Below are 22381 nucleotides of genomic sequence, written 5' to 3' on the forward strand. Positions count from 1 at the left end.
AGTGAAATACCAACTGTCGTGACTCTTGACCTTTTGGGGAGTCTACAAAGTGTTATGCATGTTCGCTTATTGGCGTAACTAGAGGGGGTGCAAGTCCCCTACTCCAGTAGCCCTCCTAGAGTACGATTTTGCTGGTAGTTTCGAGAAATATTCTCAACACAAAAGAGACTTCAATAAAGTGTATTTTTTGTGATGAACAATGGTTTGATTTATCTATAAGCAACCAGTTCCAGAATATAGACTTCCGAAAACCCTTATAATTTGCAGGAGAATCAGTGAAAACAGGTGTTCGGTCACCAATGTCAAGACTGTGCGTTACAGGGTGTCTACTGAGTTTCAATTTCAAAATTCCAGTATACTTCCAGTATAACTATCAGTAAAATTCCAATATCTAATACAATGATCCTTTTAAAGTTCTTTAGGAATTATCATACTCTTGATGATTTCAAGTTTGTAATTGTTTTACCATCAAATGAATATTTTATTTTTAATAAATTTAGTTAACCTTGATTTCTTTAAAATACAAATCATTATATATATGTAGCTGTTCATGAAAGCGCTGAAATGTTTACATAACCAATGTGTCACACCCATACCAAGCATTAATACTGGTCCTCAGTTTCCCATCATTAGGCATATTTTCACTGACTTTACTGACTAGTTTGCAGCCTGTATACTGTACTTGAAGCATTGCATATAATATAATACATTCATTGTTATTCTACGTGAGGTATTGAAAAGAAGAAAACCGGAAACTGAAAACAGTATTAGTAGAAAGGGGAAGTTAGTAACTATCTGCAACCCTGAGACATGACATCACCTCTTAACGCCGGATTATTAGGGAAAATCACAATTTATTATTTCAGTAACTGTACTGTATTACATAAGTATTGTTGTTCTATAAAATCACTTTTTCCATGATCTGAAGATCAATTTCACTACTTTCCGTTGACCGACTACCTCAATTCATGGCCTTCATGACCCGTAGACACCCCGTCGGAGGCCTGATACAGTGAGCCAAGAGTATTATTTATATTATATAAATGAGGCGCCTAGTATCAAAATCCGCCACATCCATTTCGCTTAGTTTCGAGTAATCTCGCAAAACGTGCAGTGAATCCCCATATAAACGCGTACAAAGTCCCATATTTGAACTAGTTTTTTAGTATGGAGTATTAAGCTTTTAAACAAAATTCTATTTCCATGGTAGATCAAACATATAATAAGTGATATATAACTCAATTTCGGTTAAAAAAAATGAATTGGCGGCTTTTGATACTATTCGCCTCAAATGTATTATTAAGTTATATTATAACTTGTATAAATAACTGCGTATTATTCTATTCTAGTTATAATGCAAGATTATTATTACCTTGGACTTTTGGAGTTCAAAAATCCATGGTAGATTACAATGAATGATAATATTTGTGTATTTCATAATTTTTCCAGTATGTGGATCAAAATTCCAGTATATTTTCAGCATTTCCAGTATCAAAATTAAATTCCAGTATAATTCCAGTATTTCAAGTATTTCCAGTATCAGTAGACACTAGAGACCTGCACGGGCCGGGCTTGGGCGGGCCGACTCTGTTATTTCTTAGGGCCGGGCCGGGCTTGGGCGGGCCGACACTGTTATTTCTTTGGGCCGGGCCGGGCTTGGGCTGGCCGACACTGATTTCTCTTCAGGTTGGGCCGGGTTGGAGCCGATCAATTGCAATTCTTTAATAATTATTGACTTTTGTTAAACGATAATTGGAATAAAGCCAAACGTTGAAGAAGTGTGTCCGTGAAAAATGTTACAAAGAGTACAATAGCTATTTACAGTTTGTGTTGCTTAGCGGCTCCACTTTCACTATAGAGGATTGCAGGCATTATGCGGTAAATTGAGCTCTGACCTTGACCTTCACTGAACTCAAAATATAAAAATAAGTTGTGGGAATGTTTTGCCTGTCGCTAAACAATATTGCCATCTTCACTTTATGCTAAAAATCAATTAAGTTAGATTTTTGTTACAGGGAATGGAGTTTTTGTTCTCTCGATGACAGACAAAGTTCTAGGAGGCAATGGTGCCATTCGGGAGGCAAGCGTCAGGTTGTGAACCAGAGTTTAGAAAGTTTCTGAGGGTTAGGTCAAATTTAGTACTAAATTTTGAGATAGATTCGGGCTCGAGCTAATTAAAAAAAAATATATATCGGGCCGGGGTCGGGCCAAAAATTTTAAAATTTATCAGGCCCGGGCCGGGCTTGGGCCAAGAATTTTGAAAAACTTATCGGGCCGGGCCGAAAATCTTCAAAACTTTTCGGGCCCGGGCTGGGCCGGGCCTAGGTACGTTCGGGCTGGATTGGGATTTTGCAGGCTTTGGTGTTTATGTTGTAGAATAATGAAAGTGATCTGTTTGCTTGTTTGGTGGAGTACCTTTACTGCAGCGAAGCTTATATGCAACGTAGATCTAGTTAAAGTGGATTCCGAATCATCGTAATGCCTTTAATGCCCTCCTACCAGGAATCTCACCCAGGATCCCGTGCACCAAGGGCACGCGAGCTAGCTACTAAGCCATGGGGGAGAGGAGTTATTTTATCAATATGATTGCGCCACAAATCATTCACCACATAAAAACAAAGTGTGTATTGATAAAGTATTTTGTACTGTATTATTGGGAGGAGGATTTACAGCATTACAACTCTCTCATATCTTCGATCTTTTCCACTCAACTACTTCTTGTGGGGATATATATAATATATATATGTGTGTGTCAACGGAGATATAATAATAATACTTACATCTTTCACTGAAGTGCTGACTTCTTTAGATATTTCTTCATTGTTTCTCAACACGTTTTTGCAATTTTTTTTCGCCAAAATTACCATTTCTGTCTCTTTTTATTTTTTTCGTTCCAGCCACTTTTCTAAAACGTTTTTTGAGCATTTCTCTGAATTAATATCTTGTTTAGATTTTTCTCCGTTGGTTTTTGGTTTCTTTCTTTGCACATTTTACTCACCGAAATTAACACGATTATCGTTTTTTTTTTTTTTTTCCGCTTTAATCACATTTGTAAAACGTTTTCCGACATTAAGCCATTACGAAGTAAGGTCTTATTTCGACATCCTAAACACGTCCTGCGCAAGCAAATCATCTTAACTGCTCTACCTGATTAAACATCAGAGATTGCTATGGCATAGTCACACGCTAAAGACTTTAGTATTGTTTTTCGCCTTTTACCATGTTAACAGTTTGTCCTACAAATATTTTTCATCTGAATGAAACCAGAACAAAGAAAAATCTTTATTTTCACCCCTCCTTTCTTTCTTTTGCCTTGTAAGTTAAGGAAACTAGCTCATGAGCAGTTATCGAAATCAGTTGATCGTCGCTTTCTTTGATGCTAATTGCGGCTAGAAGTGAATGGTATTAAGCCGAGATTTCCTGTTGTAGTTAATCTATTGGGAACGCCGTTGAATAATTCAAAATAGACGATGACAGGTCACATGTTTTGTTATTTTTCCCGAGGTCGATGATTTCTTGGGCTCAAATATGTCCTCTTAACACTTCAACTAACTTAAAGATTATTATTATTATTATTATTTTCGATTATAATGATTAAAAAGGAATCGATTCTTTTCAGTATTGCCTGGCTGTCTGCAAACTTTGGCTTTGGGTCAAAGAAGACACGAGAAAACTGTGGTCACTGCTATGTCAAACAATAGAACAATAACTTCATCATGTGCATATAGGCAGTGTTCGAAGTTGAAAGAAAGAAAGAAAAAAAAAAAGCAGAGGCGGTATATTTTATTTCGATTTTGACTCGACATACTGGATATCTAATGTTGAAATAAAGTGAAGGTATGTTGCCTGAAATATTGCATTTCAATGTACATAATGAATGAAAATCATTTAAGAGTTTCTATGTAGTTACGGGAGGGAGGTACATGGACAGATTTTGATCCCCTGTCAACATCTCTCTGAAAAAAACAAAATATCTCCTTGTGTTGCTTTATACAAAACTGGGGGGAAAATTGCCAGGTTCCCCACTCGACTGAGAGGTATTCCAAACCTCCGCAGTGCCGTGCAGTGGAAAATCAGCGCTCAGAACGAGAGTATACGACGGTGCTCCGATACATATGAATGAAGTCGACAGACCAGCAGCGAAGCGTAAGGAAATTTTCAAAAGTAAACCCTGCTTTTCCTTGATTTTGTGCACTTTTTATTACTTTTTACTTCCATTTTATATATGTGCACATACATTTTCCTAACTTGAGTAACATTATAGGATCACTTCCTAAACCAGGAACAGGATTCAAGTACATACTAGTAATATTCCAAGTAATTTTTCCTTTTCTTTTTTCCTTCCGAATTTTGTGCCCCCTTACTTCGGCGCCGGGGACGACGGCTCTGCTCGCCCCCCCCCCCTTCCTCAAGGCATGGCGCTGCCCCCAGAAGATCCGCCCATGCTCAAAACATGACAATTATATGTATTAAGGCACGAAGACGCACACATACACAAGAAAAAATAATTCAATATGACACATCAAACTATAAACTGGATGAACTTCTTTGAAGACACCTCATTTTAAAAACAAAAGATGGGAAATAATGATAAAACTGTCGGTATTGTCAACTTAGAAATTATTTCTACATAAGAAATAAAATCTTTTTACGTGCAAAGCTATTAGTCAATTAGTGTATAAAAATGGATTTATTAAAGGTATTTAGCATCTACTCTCCAGTTTTGCTCACTGAGAAACCGGAGGCGGTATGGCAAACCACCGCATACCGTCTCACTTCGACCCTACATATGGGCCCTCCTCACTCTCTTTCCTTTCTTTCCTTTGCACAGCAGGGATTCTAGGAAAACTGGATTTCCATGTGTTCCCAAAGCGCAAACATGTTTAAAAAATAAAGACTACGTTGGCGAACACAGCTTGTCTAGGAACTGTTTAGTGACATATTCTGTTTTGAAGTAGAGTAATGAAAGGCAATTACTGTTTGACCTGAGAAAAAATTACAAATATCAAATTAACAAAGTATTGTCGAAACATTTTCTTAGGGGGGGGGGGGCGTCCTACACCATTGTGTATAACTAGCTTTAACTAATTTTCTGAATAAAAATGTATTCTACGGATTTCGTTGTTTCTTGCTATAATGTACAAACATGTGTCACGCATTTCTGGTACAGTTTGGTGCTCATAGTACTGCTAGCGGTCAAGAAATATTCGGAAAATTAGGTTTTTAACCTAACGTCTTAAGATGTAAAATAATCATTAATTCATACATTGTAAACCAAATATATCGACTTGTTTCGATATTTTAGCACATAATACGTCTGAAACTACAGAAGAACTTCTCGTGGCATTCAATTATAATTATTAAAACGTAAATAACTCAATTGTAATATAAGTGATTAAAACGTTAAGACAAAGCATGACACGAACACCTTATTGTTTTTTAAGCCACATGTAAGACATATTCGTGTATATTCTTTTGAAAGCTCCATGGGCTTTCTGTGTATGTGATATGAGTTAAAATACAATGAAAGTGCACTGAATAAAGTAGTTAGAAAACTGCTTTTAACTACAGATGCTCCATAATAAGTCTCGTCCTTATAACCTTGGTGTTAGGATTAGAAACAAATATTCTTTTACAATAAGAAGTTAACATAATTTTGTTTAACGTACATTTATTCACTAAAACATTGTGATTCAAATATATAAATCTGTGCAGTACATAGCTAACCATGACATCATATATAAACATTACAATTAATACACACTTACCCAATATACGAATAAGGCACCTGCTAGTAACAACCGAGTTGTAACAATGATAATATTTATCACTAAAGTTAGGCAGTTTGTAAAACATAATATGAAAGCGCAACCTCTTTACTTGTCGGACTGTATGAATTTCAGCAATGAAATCAGTTTACAATTTTGTTTAATTCAATGGACCAAGACGAATTTATTATTCTGTATCATACTATTAAAAACTAAGTACGTTGCAGAACTTGCAGAAAATACTACAAAGCCTTCCCAGCAATTTACTACGTAAAATATAAATCACAGTATGCTTTTTGATCATACCAGTTATGAACGAGTTCTTCGTTCAATAATTAGAGAACAGTTATCAATGAAAATTAAATAATTAAGAACAGTACAAATGGCAATTACGTAAGATCTTTGTTAAGTTCTTTCTACAACAGGCCACAACTGACATAGTATTCTCAATACCTATACAGGGTTAATGACTATACCAACGAACTATGAAAGTTCACTATACTTCAACATAACCCCCCCCCCCAAAAAAAAAAAAAAACTTGCACCTGTAGCAAAAAGTATATAGTTTCAGAGTTAGGGACATCGAAATGAGTGAACATATCAGGGTTGGCAAAAACCATGGTTTTTATTAAAAAAACCAAAAAACCGGTTTTTTTGGTTTAAACCAGGTTTTTTTTTGTTTAAACCAGGTTTATTTGGTTTAAATAATTTGCTCTATATATTCATATCATATATGGACAGAAATAAGTTTGTTTCGCCTTGATGTTATTATGCAACAACAGGGTTATGCTGGAAGGGGTCACATAAGCTTAAAGCGGAATAAAAACTGCTTCTCGAGTTACATCCGAGAGAAATTGTCCTCCATTTGAACTCGGAACCAGGGCTAATTGGCCACAAATGCGCTACGTCTCCCGACTCACTCACGAAGGAATCCTGATAAAAATACGTTGTACTGATCTTTACATGCTTCTTAATATAACTGTCAGGAGTCATTTCAGAAGGACAAAAAGATACACAGTTGCACAAGTGAAACCATTATACAGAATTACATATGGACAATTTCAAAGTACTACGGAGTACAGAAGAACTAGTTTAGTTCTAGTTAGTTAACAACGACTTTTATTGGTCCAAATTAAAGAAATACAACGACTTAATTTGCATATCAGTAAGAAAAGTGTATAAAGATACGAATTATTTGAGTCCACTTTGGCTCAGACTCATTTATACATAAATATATACCAAAGATACTTCTCATTTCACTAAATGCCTGTCGTGGGCTCTGTATGACCCCCCCCCCCCCTTTCACACACACACAAAAGTACGGCATTTCGATGTATTTTATAAATAGTAAACATTGAAACGAAACAATATTTAGAAATTTTTCTTTGATTGCAATTACACAACAATAATAACTACAAAAAAATCACAAAACACATTTATAAACTTATATATATATAAAAGTTGCTTTTGTAGTATAATCTTTTTGAGTAATGAATGGGGAATTTAGGTCTGAATATAATACGAATAATATACGGGAGTGAAACGTGATAACCCACAAATGTGTGTTCATCAAGATTTTACAAACACTTACACTTTTACGAATATTTTTCGTTTTTTGGTTTAAACCGGTTGGTTTTTTTGAAAAAACCAGCTGGTTTAAACCTTGGTTTAAACCATGGTTTAAACCACCTTGGTTTAAACCAGCCAACCCTGGAACATATAGATCGCAACACGTGTTATTTCGAACAGTGGAGTAACGGTTTATACTAGCGTAAAGCAACATACACTATCCAAAAATGCATATTTCAGCAATGTGTGCGCAAGGGATTCCCTATGGGGCATAATCTCCAGACATGCTTTCAATACTACTCTCAGATATGCTCTCACTTCAAAGTAGGTCCTAAATAGGCAAAAGATTGACTTAGACATCAGTAAATACGGATTGCGTCGGCGAGAAGTCGGAAGTGTTAGGGACCGCCAGTTTCACAGTTTCTAGTTTTCGGAATAATATGTGCTGCAGTGTATTGTTTCACAGTATATTTTATGTTCTCTTCACATATAAGCGCGAAACAATACATTGCAGAATTAGTATGCTTCTTCTCAAAGTTTATCTTTTGCCTACTTTGAAGACAACTTTATGTTAGAGCATGACTGAGAATTCTGTTGGGAACATGTTTGGGAATTATATCCTGTAGAGAATCGTTGCGCATACATTTCTCATTATTGAAATATGCATTTTTGAGTTACATATGAGTGACTTCCTTTACGCTAATATGGATCACCAAGGTTTATCGTGTACGAAATAACGCGTGTTGAAGCGTAGTTTTTCCACGCTTTTAGGCGGCCCTAGCTCTGAAACTATGCACTATTCCTCACATGTTCATATACTTTTTTTTTTCTTATTTTGGTGTGAGGAACCACTTCTTACGGAATATAGTTCATTAACACCCTGCATAACAAAGGATGGAAATTTGACAGTCGTGCTACTAAGAACCAGCATAATTTAACTATTATATATATGATTTGATCTAAAACTAGTAAATCAAATTACTCCCGGACAAGCGTCTTAATTATATCACAATATAGTATTAATTATTAATTAAATTTTATACACAATAAAATGCAATATAATATCTTTTCCTTTCTTCGTAGAACACTATTGAACCTTCAACAATATCAATGAAATCAATATATACACATTTACAAGCCTGCGTACCAATGTAAAGTATTCCAAAATGAATAGTGTTTGTTCCTTCATTATTCATGACTAGAACACACGAAGATACTTTTCAATTTAATTTTAACTGTATTTCCTATTTGAATCATAACCCAATTCAATGCCGATGAAAAACGAAAAAAAAAAAAATCCCACCCATCCTCATACATATTGACACTTTGTATTTATTGACTCAGCTGTACTGGTTTTCCCAACTTCAAAGTATTCTGCAGACATTAATTCCTATACAGCTTTCATTTTAATACTCGTTCCAACACGAATTAAAAGGTTGTTTAGTATGTTAAAATACACTACAAAGAAAGTTTTAAAAGTAGTAAGATTGAAATTCATTGCCTTTTTTTTAAAAAAAAGGCACTACAAGCTTATTTAAGTTAACAGAATAACTTCTGCTTTAACTGAATACTTTAAATTGGTACGCCCTTTCAAGCATTTTCTACAAAGCACAATAAATAACATAATAAATCAAATCTTTGTTTACTTGTAAAACAAATATTTTACTTTACATTAATTGAATATTAAAGGTAACTCAGATTTTCTTATTAGCTAAATCAAATTAAACACTAATTGACATAAAGAACACCTAAAAATGGGAACACTTCATGTCCTCATTACTTCAAACAAAAATTAGAAACTAAAATCAATTTGAATATTCCTTTAACAGCAATTTTACAGTAATCAGACAGTAGTTCAGTTATCATGGATAGTTTGATATACCATGATTTAATACAGAATAAACACTAAATCAATTTCCGTACGTAAGAATTACAAGTCACGGAAAATAAAAGACAATATATATGTAACAATTAATTAACGTGACTCCAAATTGATTACTATGGTTAGGATTTTTAGTTGCGCACATTTTCTTTACGAGCAAAAATAACCCTTTTGGAAGTAGCTGTAGGAGCCAAAGAAGCCTAAATGGGAATAATAATTTTCCACCGCTTTTTTTCTTTATTGGAACTTATCCTTTTACTTTTTTTAATTTGCCTCCTTTTCTCATCTTTCCGCTTCTTTTACTGTTAATCTTTAAAATTTTATTCCAAATTTCCCGATCATCATGCATTGAGTATGCGAACTTTTGACGAGATCAAGAAGTTGTTTTTCCTAGATCCGATTTCAGAGATTCATCGCACTCCAACCAGAGAAGACAGAGCACATTTGCAGACAGAACAATTTTAAATGTACAGTTACAAATATGTGACTGGCATCGTGGGATGCTATTAAATATTTGGAATGACGCTCAGAAAAAGAACTGTTGACTATCTACTTCCATGAGGCAACAGTTAAATGATTTAAAAAAAAAAAATTAAAAAATAAAAGCTTGCGGCTATCTTCAGAAGAATCTCAATGTTGTTGAATTTCCAAGATCTATAGAGCTACCATTTCCAATGAAAACGGAGTTTACCCTAATGGTCTCTGTAGATGTGGAAAAGTTTTAGCGTCTACAAAGTTGTTTTATCTCCAATAGAAATGCTTGATGTTGATAACTACATCCTTATATTTTTCTCCTTCTTGAGGAGCCAACTAATAAAAGTCTACTCAATATATATTATAGAGGTTACGTAGTTTATATTAAGTTATTTTCAATTACATAGAAGGGCAGTTGTCGAAAATAGTCGAGGAAAACAGCAGCTTTTCTGTCCTATTTTTCATCTTGTTTTACTACCTTTTCTTCTATGAAAACGGTCCCTAAAAATCCTAACCCTAGTTATTACTACCACTAATAAATGCAAATTTCTATATCGACAAATGCAGCAACGAATTATCAATAATAAAGTAAAAGTCATCTATAAAATAAATGAAACCTGTACTTAGCAAACTTGTATTTCCATACAGTAATATCCCGAAATAATATTAGCGAGGTGTAGTAAAATTCTATATGCTTACATCTAACACATTGATGAGTGTTATATTCCAGCAAGATGCCAGAAAAACTAGAATCGAATCTTGTGTTCTTATCACTACCTGTCAAATATTTTGTGACCGAATGAAGAAAGCAATAAAGATATCAGATACAGGTATATGCGATACAGTAGTATGGGTACAGTTTAATTTAAACAGTTTTACTACTTTTAAACCACCCCCTGTTCTGTTACTTACACTAATACATGAATAACAAAAGCTGAACCTGCGACTGAGACTTGCATCAATATAAATATTTAATAATTGGATTTTAGAATCGTGCAAGTTTTATATATATATATATATATATATATATATATATATATATATATTTCATAACTAAAATTTTCGCATTAATTGTCGGGCAGCCAGATATGCAGAATGTATGGTAAAAAATGCAAATTATTAAGACATAGTCACTGCAGCAATTTCTTTCATATACTGACAATTGAAAGTGGAATCTTATAAATACTACGGAATAATTGAAGATCATCCAGAAATTGTTAACTTCCCGTGTATAATTGCAGTAACGTTTAATTAGATTTTTATAAAACTAATTACGTCAGTGACATCCACAGACTTTTTAGAGATTAGTGGATGTGGAGAACAGAATCGATCTTACGAAAGGAGATAAAGAACAGTCTGAAGTTCTGTGCACCAAAAATTAAATAAATTAATAAAAATAAAATAAAGTTAATAATAATAATAATAATAATAATAATAATAATAATAATAATAATAATAATGGAGAGGTAAAATATCTAAAAAAAAATACATGCAAACGCCAGCGGATATCAGCGTTAGACGAATATAGATAGAACACTCGGTAATAATAGTCTACAATATTCTACATGGATGGATAGATAGATTTGATGTTAGGATCCCTTTGAGCAGCGAGAGCTCCTTCGTGGCTAAGCGGTCAGCGTACGCGCCTTTGGCGTAGGAGATCCGGGTTCGGTTCCCGGCGGGAGCTCATGTGTTTCGGATTCCACGTTAATCAGTAGGTCTCCGTCTCATATAGCCTTGCTGCTGAACGGGACGTTGAACTCAAAATCAACTCAACTCTTTAAGCAGCGAGGCTATATGAGACGTGAACCGATGGCTGAATTTAAGATCCAAACAATGTATGATCCCGCCGAGAATTCTGACCATTTAGCCAGGAATGGAATTTTATATTTTTATTAGCATTTAACGAGGAAAAAATTGTCGATATATATATATATATATATATCCAACCGATAGATCTCATTAAGCTGAACAAAATTATATGGGTGAGTTTAATCCTTAGAGGCTACAGTCTTTTGTTAATGAGAGGATTGTTATATATATGTATGACTCTTTTGATGTGCGAAATTCCTGACATCTCCACACAGTTCTAGGAATTAAACACTCTTCTAGTCAATCTAAACCGATGGAACAACAGCGTGTATTTTTAGAATTTAGAAAAACTCCAACCGCTTTTTGAATTATTCTCATGAGACACATGTATCCCACTGGTAGGCAAAGGGTTAAATCTTTACGCGTAGTTTTCGAGATTTTTTTTAAACCTATGATAAATTCATTATATATATTAAAAAAATACTGTAGGATAACTACGCCACCTATTAAGATGTAACTGATACTGAAGTATATGCTAATCGAGCTCTTCATTATGACACTAGAAATATTACAGTATGGTTAGCAAGATAAAACCCGTTATTATTATTAACCTTTGAACTTTAACTTCTTTTTAACTGTAATATTGTCCAAAGAATAATATATATATCAAGCGACACATTACATCGAGCTCAAAAACATGATCGAGCGTGAATTTTCATGTGTAGCTTTTGAAAAAATCAAATTCTTAATAACATTAAAATATAGAGCATTCATTTGCTAATCTGATGTAGCTTATATTCAGCTGGAAGAGTAATTATTTATCAGCTGTACATGAAAAATATAAACTGTTAAGGAGCAGATTGTATCTATTATTTTATTTCTCTTAACACTGACACTATACAATCCTAACCGTGAGGCACATACTATTGGTTAATGAGCGTGTGTGTAACCATCACATCGCCTTTCAAGGTGGCAGTTATGTGACAACTCAACAAGCTGTCACTGTCATGGAAAATACTTTCAGACAAAAAATATGAGTGCGAAATGACCGCCTGGAACCAGTGAAATGCCAAACGATGGATTTATGAAAGAAAGAAAAAAAAATATCTTTTCGCGGAGCAATGTGACTCGATCTTTTACGAAATGACAAATAATAATGAAAACTGATCTTTTAGATCCAGGAACGATACATGTATCAATAAAACTGGATTCTTTTACAAGCTGGAAGGCCTAATCAGAAGCAAAAACAGTAATGGAAACAAGATTCTGGCCAACTATGACGTAATTGTTTTGATGGATTTTGTTGAACAAATTGCTTACATCCTTAATACAGCAGTTGCATAATCGAATGCAATACAGAATCCAATATGAATGTGTGTTCTGTTGGAAATCATATAGACGAAGTGTGATTCAGCCTTTTAAAGCAATTTCGTAAGTTTTTAGATGAATAAAAATAATTTCATTTAACAAACCTAACCTTAACAAACACATTTTTATGCAGAGCAAGCACAACACAGATTTCTACTCAAGTGAAAATTTTTGACTACTTATGGTATAAATAAAACCCGCTTTAAAATAACTATACGCGAATTTTTTATTGTAATTTCTTGCACTATAAAAGTCATACACACCTAACAAGCACCTTTTTGTTCTTCTTCTTTGGCACGAGAAAAATGACTAGCATTAACTGCTTTCTGTACCTCCTCTACCGTCATAATACCTGTATATTCCAAAGCACGAAGTAATTGTTCTCTAGCACAAGGAATGAAGTTATTGTCCAAAAATGCTGGAAGTCCTTTATAGCCATCACTCATGGTGTGCAAAGGAATACGAAATGTGCCCATAACTTCTTTTCCATAGTCTTCTGCAGACAATGCTCCTCTCTCAATAGATTCAAATTCCTCATATGACACTTCCAAGGTATAGAAATGACAATAAAGGCTTTTATTGAAAATAAAATGAGAAAAGCAATAATTATTTTCGCTAATATCAAATTTGGACAAATCTAAATTTAGTTCTTCTACTAATTCCCTGAGAAGGCCCTTCAAAACATATTCATCACTATCCTCAACATACCCACCAGGGAATCCTAATGTGCCATCAGATCTTACTTGCATCAAGGATAGATAATAATCACACTTTGCATAGATCATACAAAAGGCTGCTTCTTTATGCAATGACCGTTCATGACCACATATCTTCTTGCGTCCCTTTATGCGTACTTCTTTTGGCGCCGTTTTATTATTGCATTCACACAATTCATTTCCACAATTACAAGTCCCTTCTAACATAATGATTCTTATACAAATGGCTTGTTTGGAAGTGTAACAATGCTGCTGTTAACACAAAATTTAAGGTAATATTTCAAATGTACTATACGATGTTACCATAGGAATAACTTCGACATCAAATATTTGTTGAGAACGCAATATTGTTTGAATTTAGTTTATTTTAGCATATACGAGAAATAAATAAAATTATATTGCATCACAAATCATATATACTCTTCTATATCGGAGATAGAAATGGTCTTCTTGAACCATTTAAAACAAACTTAATATATCGCTTATTTCAATTAAGTACATACAGGGTGTTTCAAAAGTCCCTAGACATAGGGGAACTCTGTTATTATCAGAGTTACAACACAATGTAGGAGGAGAAACCGTTTCCAAATATGATATTTTCAATCTAGTGAAGGATTTTTTTTTTTTTTTTTAATCGGACAAGCCGTTTGGGCTGTACTCTCTTTATGCGCCCAATGTTAAATGAAAATGCAACGTTGCCATTTACCTGGACCCACAACATAAGTAAATGAAATTACTGTTGCAATGGAGGCTTGCCATCAACATATTAGCGTAACTTCATTCACTTATATTGTGGGTCCAGGTAAATGGCAACGTTGCATTTTCATTTAACATTGGGCGCATAAAAAATGTACAGCTCAAACGGCTCGTCCGATTTAAAAAAAAAAATTCCTTCACTTTAGATTTAAAACATCATATTTGGAAACGGTTTCTTCTCATACATTTTGTTGTAACTCTGATAATAATAGAGTTACCTTATGTTAGGGGACTTTAGAGACACCCTTTATATCTGAAATTATTTAACCCTGTATTCATTCTGAAAATTCTTATCAACACACAAGCAACATTTCTACTACGAAGACGATTTTGCACAAAAAAGCAGTTCTTCGAGCAACGTAAATTTAAAAAAGCCCACTGATGACGACGTGAATTTATAGCTGAAACTGTCTGCGATTAGTTTTTATGAGGATATTTTAGGTGACTGTTGGACTTATTATTATTATTATTATTATTATTATTATGTAGCCTAACAATACAACTAATTATTTGATACAGAAAATAAAACTTTTAATGCCTTGCATTGCTTTATTTGACTTTCGACCTAACATTTCTCTTTCTTTACACTGGATGCATCATCTGGGGTTAGACCTCTGATGAAAATTCTATTCACATACTTTCCAAACTGTCTTATTCCTTATTCAAAGGTACTTCCGATTTTAAATTTGAGCTGCAGAAATTCTTACTAATTTACACACTAAATGAAAAATTATATTATTTACATTCATTATATGAAAAATGTTAACTATCACTGCAAAATATCTTCGAACTCGTCACCATGAATCAGTATAGCTAGTTCCTGAAAGGAACATTGATGGGTAACTGTCACAAACTCACTGAAGAGAAATTAACTTATTTTTATTATTATTATTATTATTATTATTATTATTATTATTATTATTATTATTATTATTATTTTTATTTATTTTTTTTTTTTTTTAATGCGAATGTAGTGGTAATTCCTAGATTATAAAGGTAGTTCCAGCTCCTATCTACAGAACCCTGTTCAAGACTTAATTCTGGCATCTTAGTTCTAAAGTACGACTCATACGTAACATTTTCTATTTGGGATGATGTCTTTATGAAGTATTTTTACCCTTTATATAGAGTGCCTCAAGGCTGCCAAATGTCTTTTGAGATTCTGATATGTTCCTTTAATATCGTCCTCACATTTCTTTTAGTCATGGTTATATATATTTTATTACAATCACACTCCTAAGCTAAGTCCCTGAAGTACTAAGATCAATCACATAATAACTCTTATAGCTAGTGCTATTGTTTTCTAACTGCTTCGGTGGTTTTAGTGCCACATTAAAACCATACTTCCTTGCCACTAAGTCAATATAACATTTATGAAACAGAGAATGTTCCTTACAGAAGCTTTCCAAACAGTTTCGTATGTTTTTACGAGTAATAATAGCCTATGCTTATTTCCTCATTCTTTGTTTATTTCCTTTAACATGTAAAGTAATTGCATCGATTTCTTGTTGCAAAATCGGCATTACTATATTGTGAGAAGGGGAAAACAAGAAACTGATCTTTGATCACAAATAGCAAACTGGCAGACTGTCTGATGTCCTGTAATCCTTCGCAATTCCTTTTCACGATCTGAAGACGAAAAACTCATTTCCGATTCTTGAAATTTTTTATTAGCACTTCGATATGCATTTTAAGTTACTCGAAGTAAATATATAAGTGCAAACAAAATTTTGTTATCGTTTCTCCCATCTCGATTCTCAAGATCTTGAATTAGAATTAAGAAACGATATCACGAACTATATCTGAACGTTTTGGTTTAATATGCAAGCACGCTGAATGGCTAAGTATTGGCCTCAAAGAGTAAAAATGTTTGGCTGATGGAAGAATAGAACGGTGATGTAAGCCGAGACTCGGGTTCGATTATCGGTCCAATGTCATCTTTTCACTCTTTGCTTTAATTGAATTCACCACACCTAAGATATAGTGTAGAGCAGTGCTATTCAACTTTTTTTTTTTTTTCGCGTATCCCTAAACTATTCGCCATCCAATTATGTATCTCCGAAACTGTTTAAAAGAAATTAAATCGAAATGAACTTATTAAACTTGATACACATGTTCTGTTGATTAAAAAGAGGGACAAACAGAGACCCAACAAAAGGACAATCAGTGTTCCAATCAAAAGACTATTTACAGGGGGATAAAGTGCACATCCGAAAAATTAACATGTAAAATTTCAAAATTTTCTCCAACTATGATTATTCAATAAATATTGGTAATACGCTTATTTTAGGATTACGTATGCCAAGAAACATCTTCGTGAATAGCATTGGTGTACAAGATCAGATGTCTTAGCCCTATCGGGACTTTTTTTTTCCCCAAGAAGTCGTCGGATGTTCCGAAAAAAAAAATGCAAACGGGATGCAAAATGTACCTTTAAAAAAGTATCAAGTGTCTGGCTCGCTGTTACATCGCGTAATTTTTGTGTTCCTAAACCCTATAGTTGAATCTTCATTTGAAAAGTTTTCGAAATGTCGAACAGATGACTCTGTAGTGAAATTCATGTTTTAATATTCGTAGATCGATAATCAAAGGTTGCGTGAGGAAGGAAAGAAAGACATAACAATGGCTATGCCAAATGCCCTTTTTATATATTTTCTGAATCTCGTCACTTTAATATATGTACGGAAAAATCTGTCATTTCCTCCATTTCTCACATATGCGTTTACAAGCATGCATTTACAGCCTTCCCAGATAATAGTTGTATTATTATTATTTCCAACATTCATAAAATAATATTAGAGATCTGCACGGGCTCGGGCCATAAATCAACAGAACTTGTCAGGCTTGTGCCTCACACTTCTGACTACTGTTTATTGTATAGGTAGTAAATATCGTGATCGAAAGCTATTTTTGTAATCAATGAAATTATAGTTTACTTCAAAAGAATCTTTTGTCTTATGATTTGAAGGATTGCATAAGCCACTAAATCTCTGCTTGCCAGGTGCAGATATACATGCACCACACCGAACTTATCCAACACCTCAGAACATCTCTTTCTGTCTTTCAAGTTAACGCATACTCATACATGCATTACGTCGTTCGGGACTATTGCTAAAAACATACGTATTGAGCAGGAATAATATCTCTAGTCAATGTCCCTAACAACAAATGCACTTTATTGGGAAAGTACAGATAGCTACGAGACGAACGGAAATAAGTAGTGCGGCTTTCCCGATTATGTATGTTCGCAACAGTCATTATCTTTTGCTTGTTCGTTGTTCTGCTTTTTCGCGCTCGCGTTATTTGTGTGTTTTCACTTTTGAAAATGAACACAAAAGAAATTAAAACTAACGTGAAGAAAGAGGAATATGTTTTAGTGGAAATTACGCGTGTGAAAAGTGACGTATGGAAAAAGTTTCGAGAGATTAAGAAGACCGATAGCGATGTGAAGATAGGTGCTGTGCAGTATATAAAGTGCAATCCAGTTTTAAGCCATTTCTCTTCCAAAATTAGTAGTTATTATTTAAACAGGCATGTTAGTAAAGTTATTTCAGGACAAAGTAAAATTGAGTTTTTATTTTACAGTCTTTTGCATTGAGGCTTCCACAAAATGTCAAAGACGAAATTACAAAAGCATGAGTCTCTCCCAGTTGCAAAGACACATGTCCTTTAGACGTAGTGACAGGTTAAGGATTCATAGAGGATTAATTTTAACCCAAAATATAAAATAGGTTCCCAACATAGTAATGTAGACATATGTAATGATATCTTTGTATTTTCAGCATAATTCTAAATATCCTTTTATTATACTTCTGGGCAATATGTAATTTTAAAATATGCACTAACTAGTTAGAAGAAGAAGAAGAAGAAATAGAATCAAAATTGATTCTAATATGTTAATTTGATAAGCTTTTGTTTGTAAGTTGTCATAACAACGTTTTATAAATAAACGACATATAGTTCACGAAACATCATATAAAGTATCTATGCGTAATTAAAAGGTGTATTTTATTTCAATAATTGTATGCCACCATAAAGTTAAGAAATCTAAACATAAACTGTCTTGAGTGAATTTAGTGATATAATATAGATAAAAATATGACTGAGGACCTGTATATAACAAATTATGATGTTGTATATAAAAGATACACTCACTCGCTGAAATCCTTCGAAATTCGCTGGCTCATACGATGCAAACAATGACTGATAGGCGGGAATATGCTGCCACCACCAATATGTGAAGTGATGATTTTAAACACATTTTCTACATAACTCTTAAAGTTCATTTTGTTAATCAGAAATGGATGTTGTGTAGTAACGTGCTCTTCACGGCAGAATCCCTAACCGGAAAACAGGAATAAGCATTAAAACAGAATTAAATTGAAAAGCAGTTTCAGTGGGACTTAAACAAGGCAGTCTTCTCAAATTGTTTTTGTAGCGGACCAGGAAAGTAATATCGTCAGTGCCCTTCACGCTTATACGAGATTAAACTGTTCTTTCCATCTACTTAACACAATACAGAGAAACTTGTTCCAGAGTCTCTCGGAAATTCATTTATCTATATAGGCACACTAATAAAAGAAGTAAAGGACGTAGTGCGGTACATAAAACACACTGGTCTTACAGAACACTTTGGAAACTACCCTACATCAAGAAAGTGAAACTCGATGGTACAGCAGCATTAATATGTACAATCTTTTGATGTCAACTGCAATGACATTGAAAACATTCGTATCAAACGCCATGAAGAAGAATGGCATACATTTAACGAGATATCCCGAGAATGCTTATGGGGTTTCTCGAAACATTCAAAGACGCTTCTCTGCAATTAGAAGCAGATATCTATACTTCATACTACCACTTGTGCTACCTTTGCGATTCAATTTAATACACTACCTTAAAGACTAAATCTCACAGATCCAGAGGATCTGTTGCAGTCAGAACAAATTGCATTAAATTTACTTCAGGAGAAATCTGTTTTGCACAAATTTCTTAAGATTACTTCCTTCTTATGGCCTAAGTTTCATCAGTTAAGAATGCTTGAAAATGCAGAGAAAGATTAGACGAGACTCGATGTGTGTTCCTTAATACGGGATCTACAGAGTAAAGAGCAAGAATCTTCATGTATAGAACATTCTGTGAGAAACAGTTTTTCTGACGGTTCTCATTCTCAAGTAGCTAAAAGATGAAAAATATTAAATTTCACATGTATCGAAAATGAAAATACTGATAGCCAAAGTGAAAATAAGGGCAATGATGTTGAAATCAAAGTTATGGATCAGTTGACATAAAAGATCAATTAGAATGGTGGAAAAATCACAAAATCCAAATGGTGAAAGGAATTTTAGTGCAGCTGGATTGCTAATTCAAGAAAGAACTGGACTCTGGTTAGCATTCCTTGTTGCTACAAAGAAAAAGAACAGTCAGAGAGTACCCTTTTAAAAAATATATATTAGCGCATATTTTGTTAATATTTATTTCATTCATAGTAGAAGTAGGAACTGTAGCGGTAATTCTTTCCCCAAGGGTAGTATTCAATATTATTATAACAGCAGTTAACGAAGTGCAAGAGTTCACATTTGAAATTCAATGGCAATGCGTTTGTTAGATTTGTTAAGGGTATATTGGAAAATAATTTTAATTAAATTTTCGGGCTTGGGACAGGTTCGTATTTACGCATCTTCGAACTCGGGTCGGGTTTACTTTTTCTCCAACAGGGCCGGGTTTTACTTTTTAAGCCAGTGCAAACCTCTAAATAATAGTAATGATCCGAAAGTAGGTGGAAGAGTACTAGTCTTTTGAGTATTTATTCGCTTGGTATCCATCCAACAATTATTCGTCAATCGAAAAATGAAATGAAATCTTTAAGTTTTACGTCCCACGGTTATGCCGGTTAGGCTAAAGGAGACGGTGATAATGAGAAATGAATGAAATGGTGGAATGAAGAAAGCGGGAGGAAACGGGAGAACCCCGAGAAAACCCAGAGCACGGTGTTTGTTGTCCACCACAAAGTCCACACAGCGCGAGCTGGGATCAATTCGTCAATCGAGCAGAGTGAACTTTCAATATCATCAGAAAAGCTACACGAGATGCCCGGAGTATTGTTTTGTTCCCAGAAGAAGAGCGTTCATATTAACCCATCATTAAATGCTAATCGCTTATCGAGCACTATTCTAACACAGTCAGCATCTGTGACTGCGCATATGGAATGATGGGTTCATTGACAAAGTAACAGTTCAGTTCAGTTCAGTTTAGAATAGGAGTTTAATTAAACTCCTTTTCGAGACTTTCAACAACAAATTACTAGGGCCCTAACGCTTATTATTAAAGAAGGGGAACGATGTAAGGAAAGTGAGGAGTAGGAAGAACACAGCTGATGAAGCTTTAGAAAATAGAAGAAAATATTGAACGTTAAAAGAGAAAACTGAAAGATTTACGAAAGAAAAACGAAAAAACGCATTAGTCCCAGGGCCTGTCAACAAGCAAAATAATAATTATAATAATAAGGTTTATAACATTATAACATAATAATATTGTCTATATCATTTTTCCTTTCCCTTCTTTTAGTTATAAACTTAATTAAGCTTGTGTTAACCTACTGAAATATAAAATTTAAAATGTAACAATTAAAATTACACTTCAAAAATTGTTAACAATTCTCAAATTAGTTGAACTCTAATAATGAACGCAATTAGTGCGTTTGAAACGTTAAGTTGAAATAAAAGAAACAAAACACGGAAAGAATATCAAAAATTGAGTTGTTTTAATTATAAAATGTATTCTTGTCCTTATATTTTACTAGCACGAAGTATTTCAAGAATCTGATTTATCGTCGATACAAAAGCACTTTCCCAAATTAATTGCTGCAATGATTATACTCTGGAAAGATATATAAAGGAATCTGTTCTATAGCATTTCTTTTAATTACACGCAACCATTTCTTTACTAAAATCCAAATTATCTCAATAAAATTCCCACTTATATAAAGATTATAAAAATTACATGTGTATTACAAAATTACACATTCACAAAGTGAATTACACTGACATTTTTATCTGAATATCATGCAATCATTCTATTCATGAATCACGAGTGTAATTAATGAAGCATAACATTCTCCGAAAGAATACTACTAGAATAATTCTGTTATTTCTCGTTTATCATATGGACAGATTCGACTAGTTATCACAATCAATTACGTAGATAATATTTACATTAAGCAAACAATATTACTCTAACGGATCTAATTACCATCTTGGTTCCCATTTGAATTTGAACATTAGATAATTAGAACAACGTACACACGAATAACAATATGTTACACTACGAGAACAATGTTACTCTAACGGACCTAATTATCATCTTGTTTGCATTTGAATCTGATCACCAGATAACTAAAGCATACACAATAATAATAGTATGTTACTGTATAGAAAAGTAACATTAAAAATCAATATAACATCTTCTGTAATACAAACAGATCTACGAGGAACAAGGATAAAAGTAGTTTACAAGTACACTCGACATTTGTTCTTTAAACCATCTGCTATGAACTAAATTCATCTACTTCAAGAAATGACACAGTACGATATACTTGTTGAAATTACCCAAGTACTTCAAGGAAAAATAAAATTACCATGCACACTTCATTGAACATACAAATCCTTCCCTAAGAGATATCACAACAAACGTTGAGCATGGTTTCCAGAAATAAAGTTGAGGGCATCTACAAACGAAGAAAAAGAAATTATTTTGTTAACCGAAGTCACATATATAACATTCTATATAAACTTTATATGCATAAATCAAAATAAAAAAAAGACACTTATTCGGGAACTGAATGTATTATTTTCTGTAGCATTATTACAGCAATATCATTCTTATACACTAATATAACATTGGGGTCGTGGTGGCTCAGTGGTAGAGCGTTCACCTCTAGTGCTTGGGGTTCCGGGTTCGATCCCAGTCCCTGCCAAGTGAACTTTGTGGTGGACAAACACCGTGTGCGTGGGTTTTCTCGGGGTTTTCCCGTTTCC

The 22381-nt window shown here is 33.9% G+C and overlaps 1 protein-coding gene across 4 annotated transcripts in view; it reads right to left on the reverse strand.

Moving 5' to 3' along the window:
- Positions 1-5654: 5654 nt before the first annotated feature.
- The window catches only part of LOC145677596 (U8 snoRNA-decapping enzyme-like), a 33204-nt gene continuing 16477 nt past the window's right edge, over positions 5655-22381 (reverse strand). For 3 of the 4 annotated variants that reach the window (XR_014129896.1, XM_081748054.1, XM_081748052.1), the window contains one exon: positions 5655-22071. Coding sequence is in view for 1 of the 4 variants with exons in the window: in XM_081748052.1 (XP_081604178.1) it covers positions 13137-13796 (660 nt within the window). In the remaining 3 variants the exon portion in view is untranslated. The remainder of the gene's footprint in view (positions 22072-22381) is intronic. The other variant, XM_081748055.1, reaches the window with a different exon arrangement.

This window comes from Thermobia domestica, unplaced genomic scaffold (assembly GCF_964235325.1).
Source record: "Thermobia domestica unplaced genomic scaffold, izTheDome1.hap1.1 HAP1_SCAFFOLD_1081, whole genome shotgun sequence".
NCBI lineage: Eukaryota > Metazoa > Arthropoda > Insecta > Zygentoma > Lepismatidae > Thermobia > Thermobia domestica.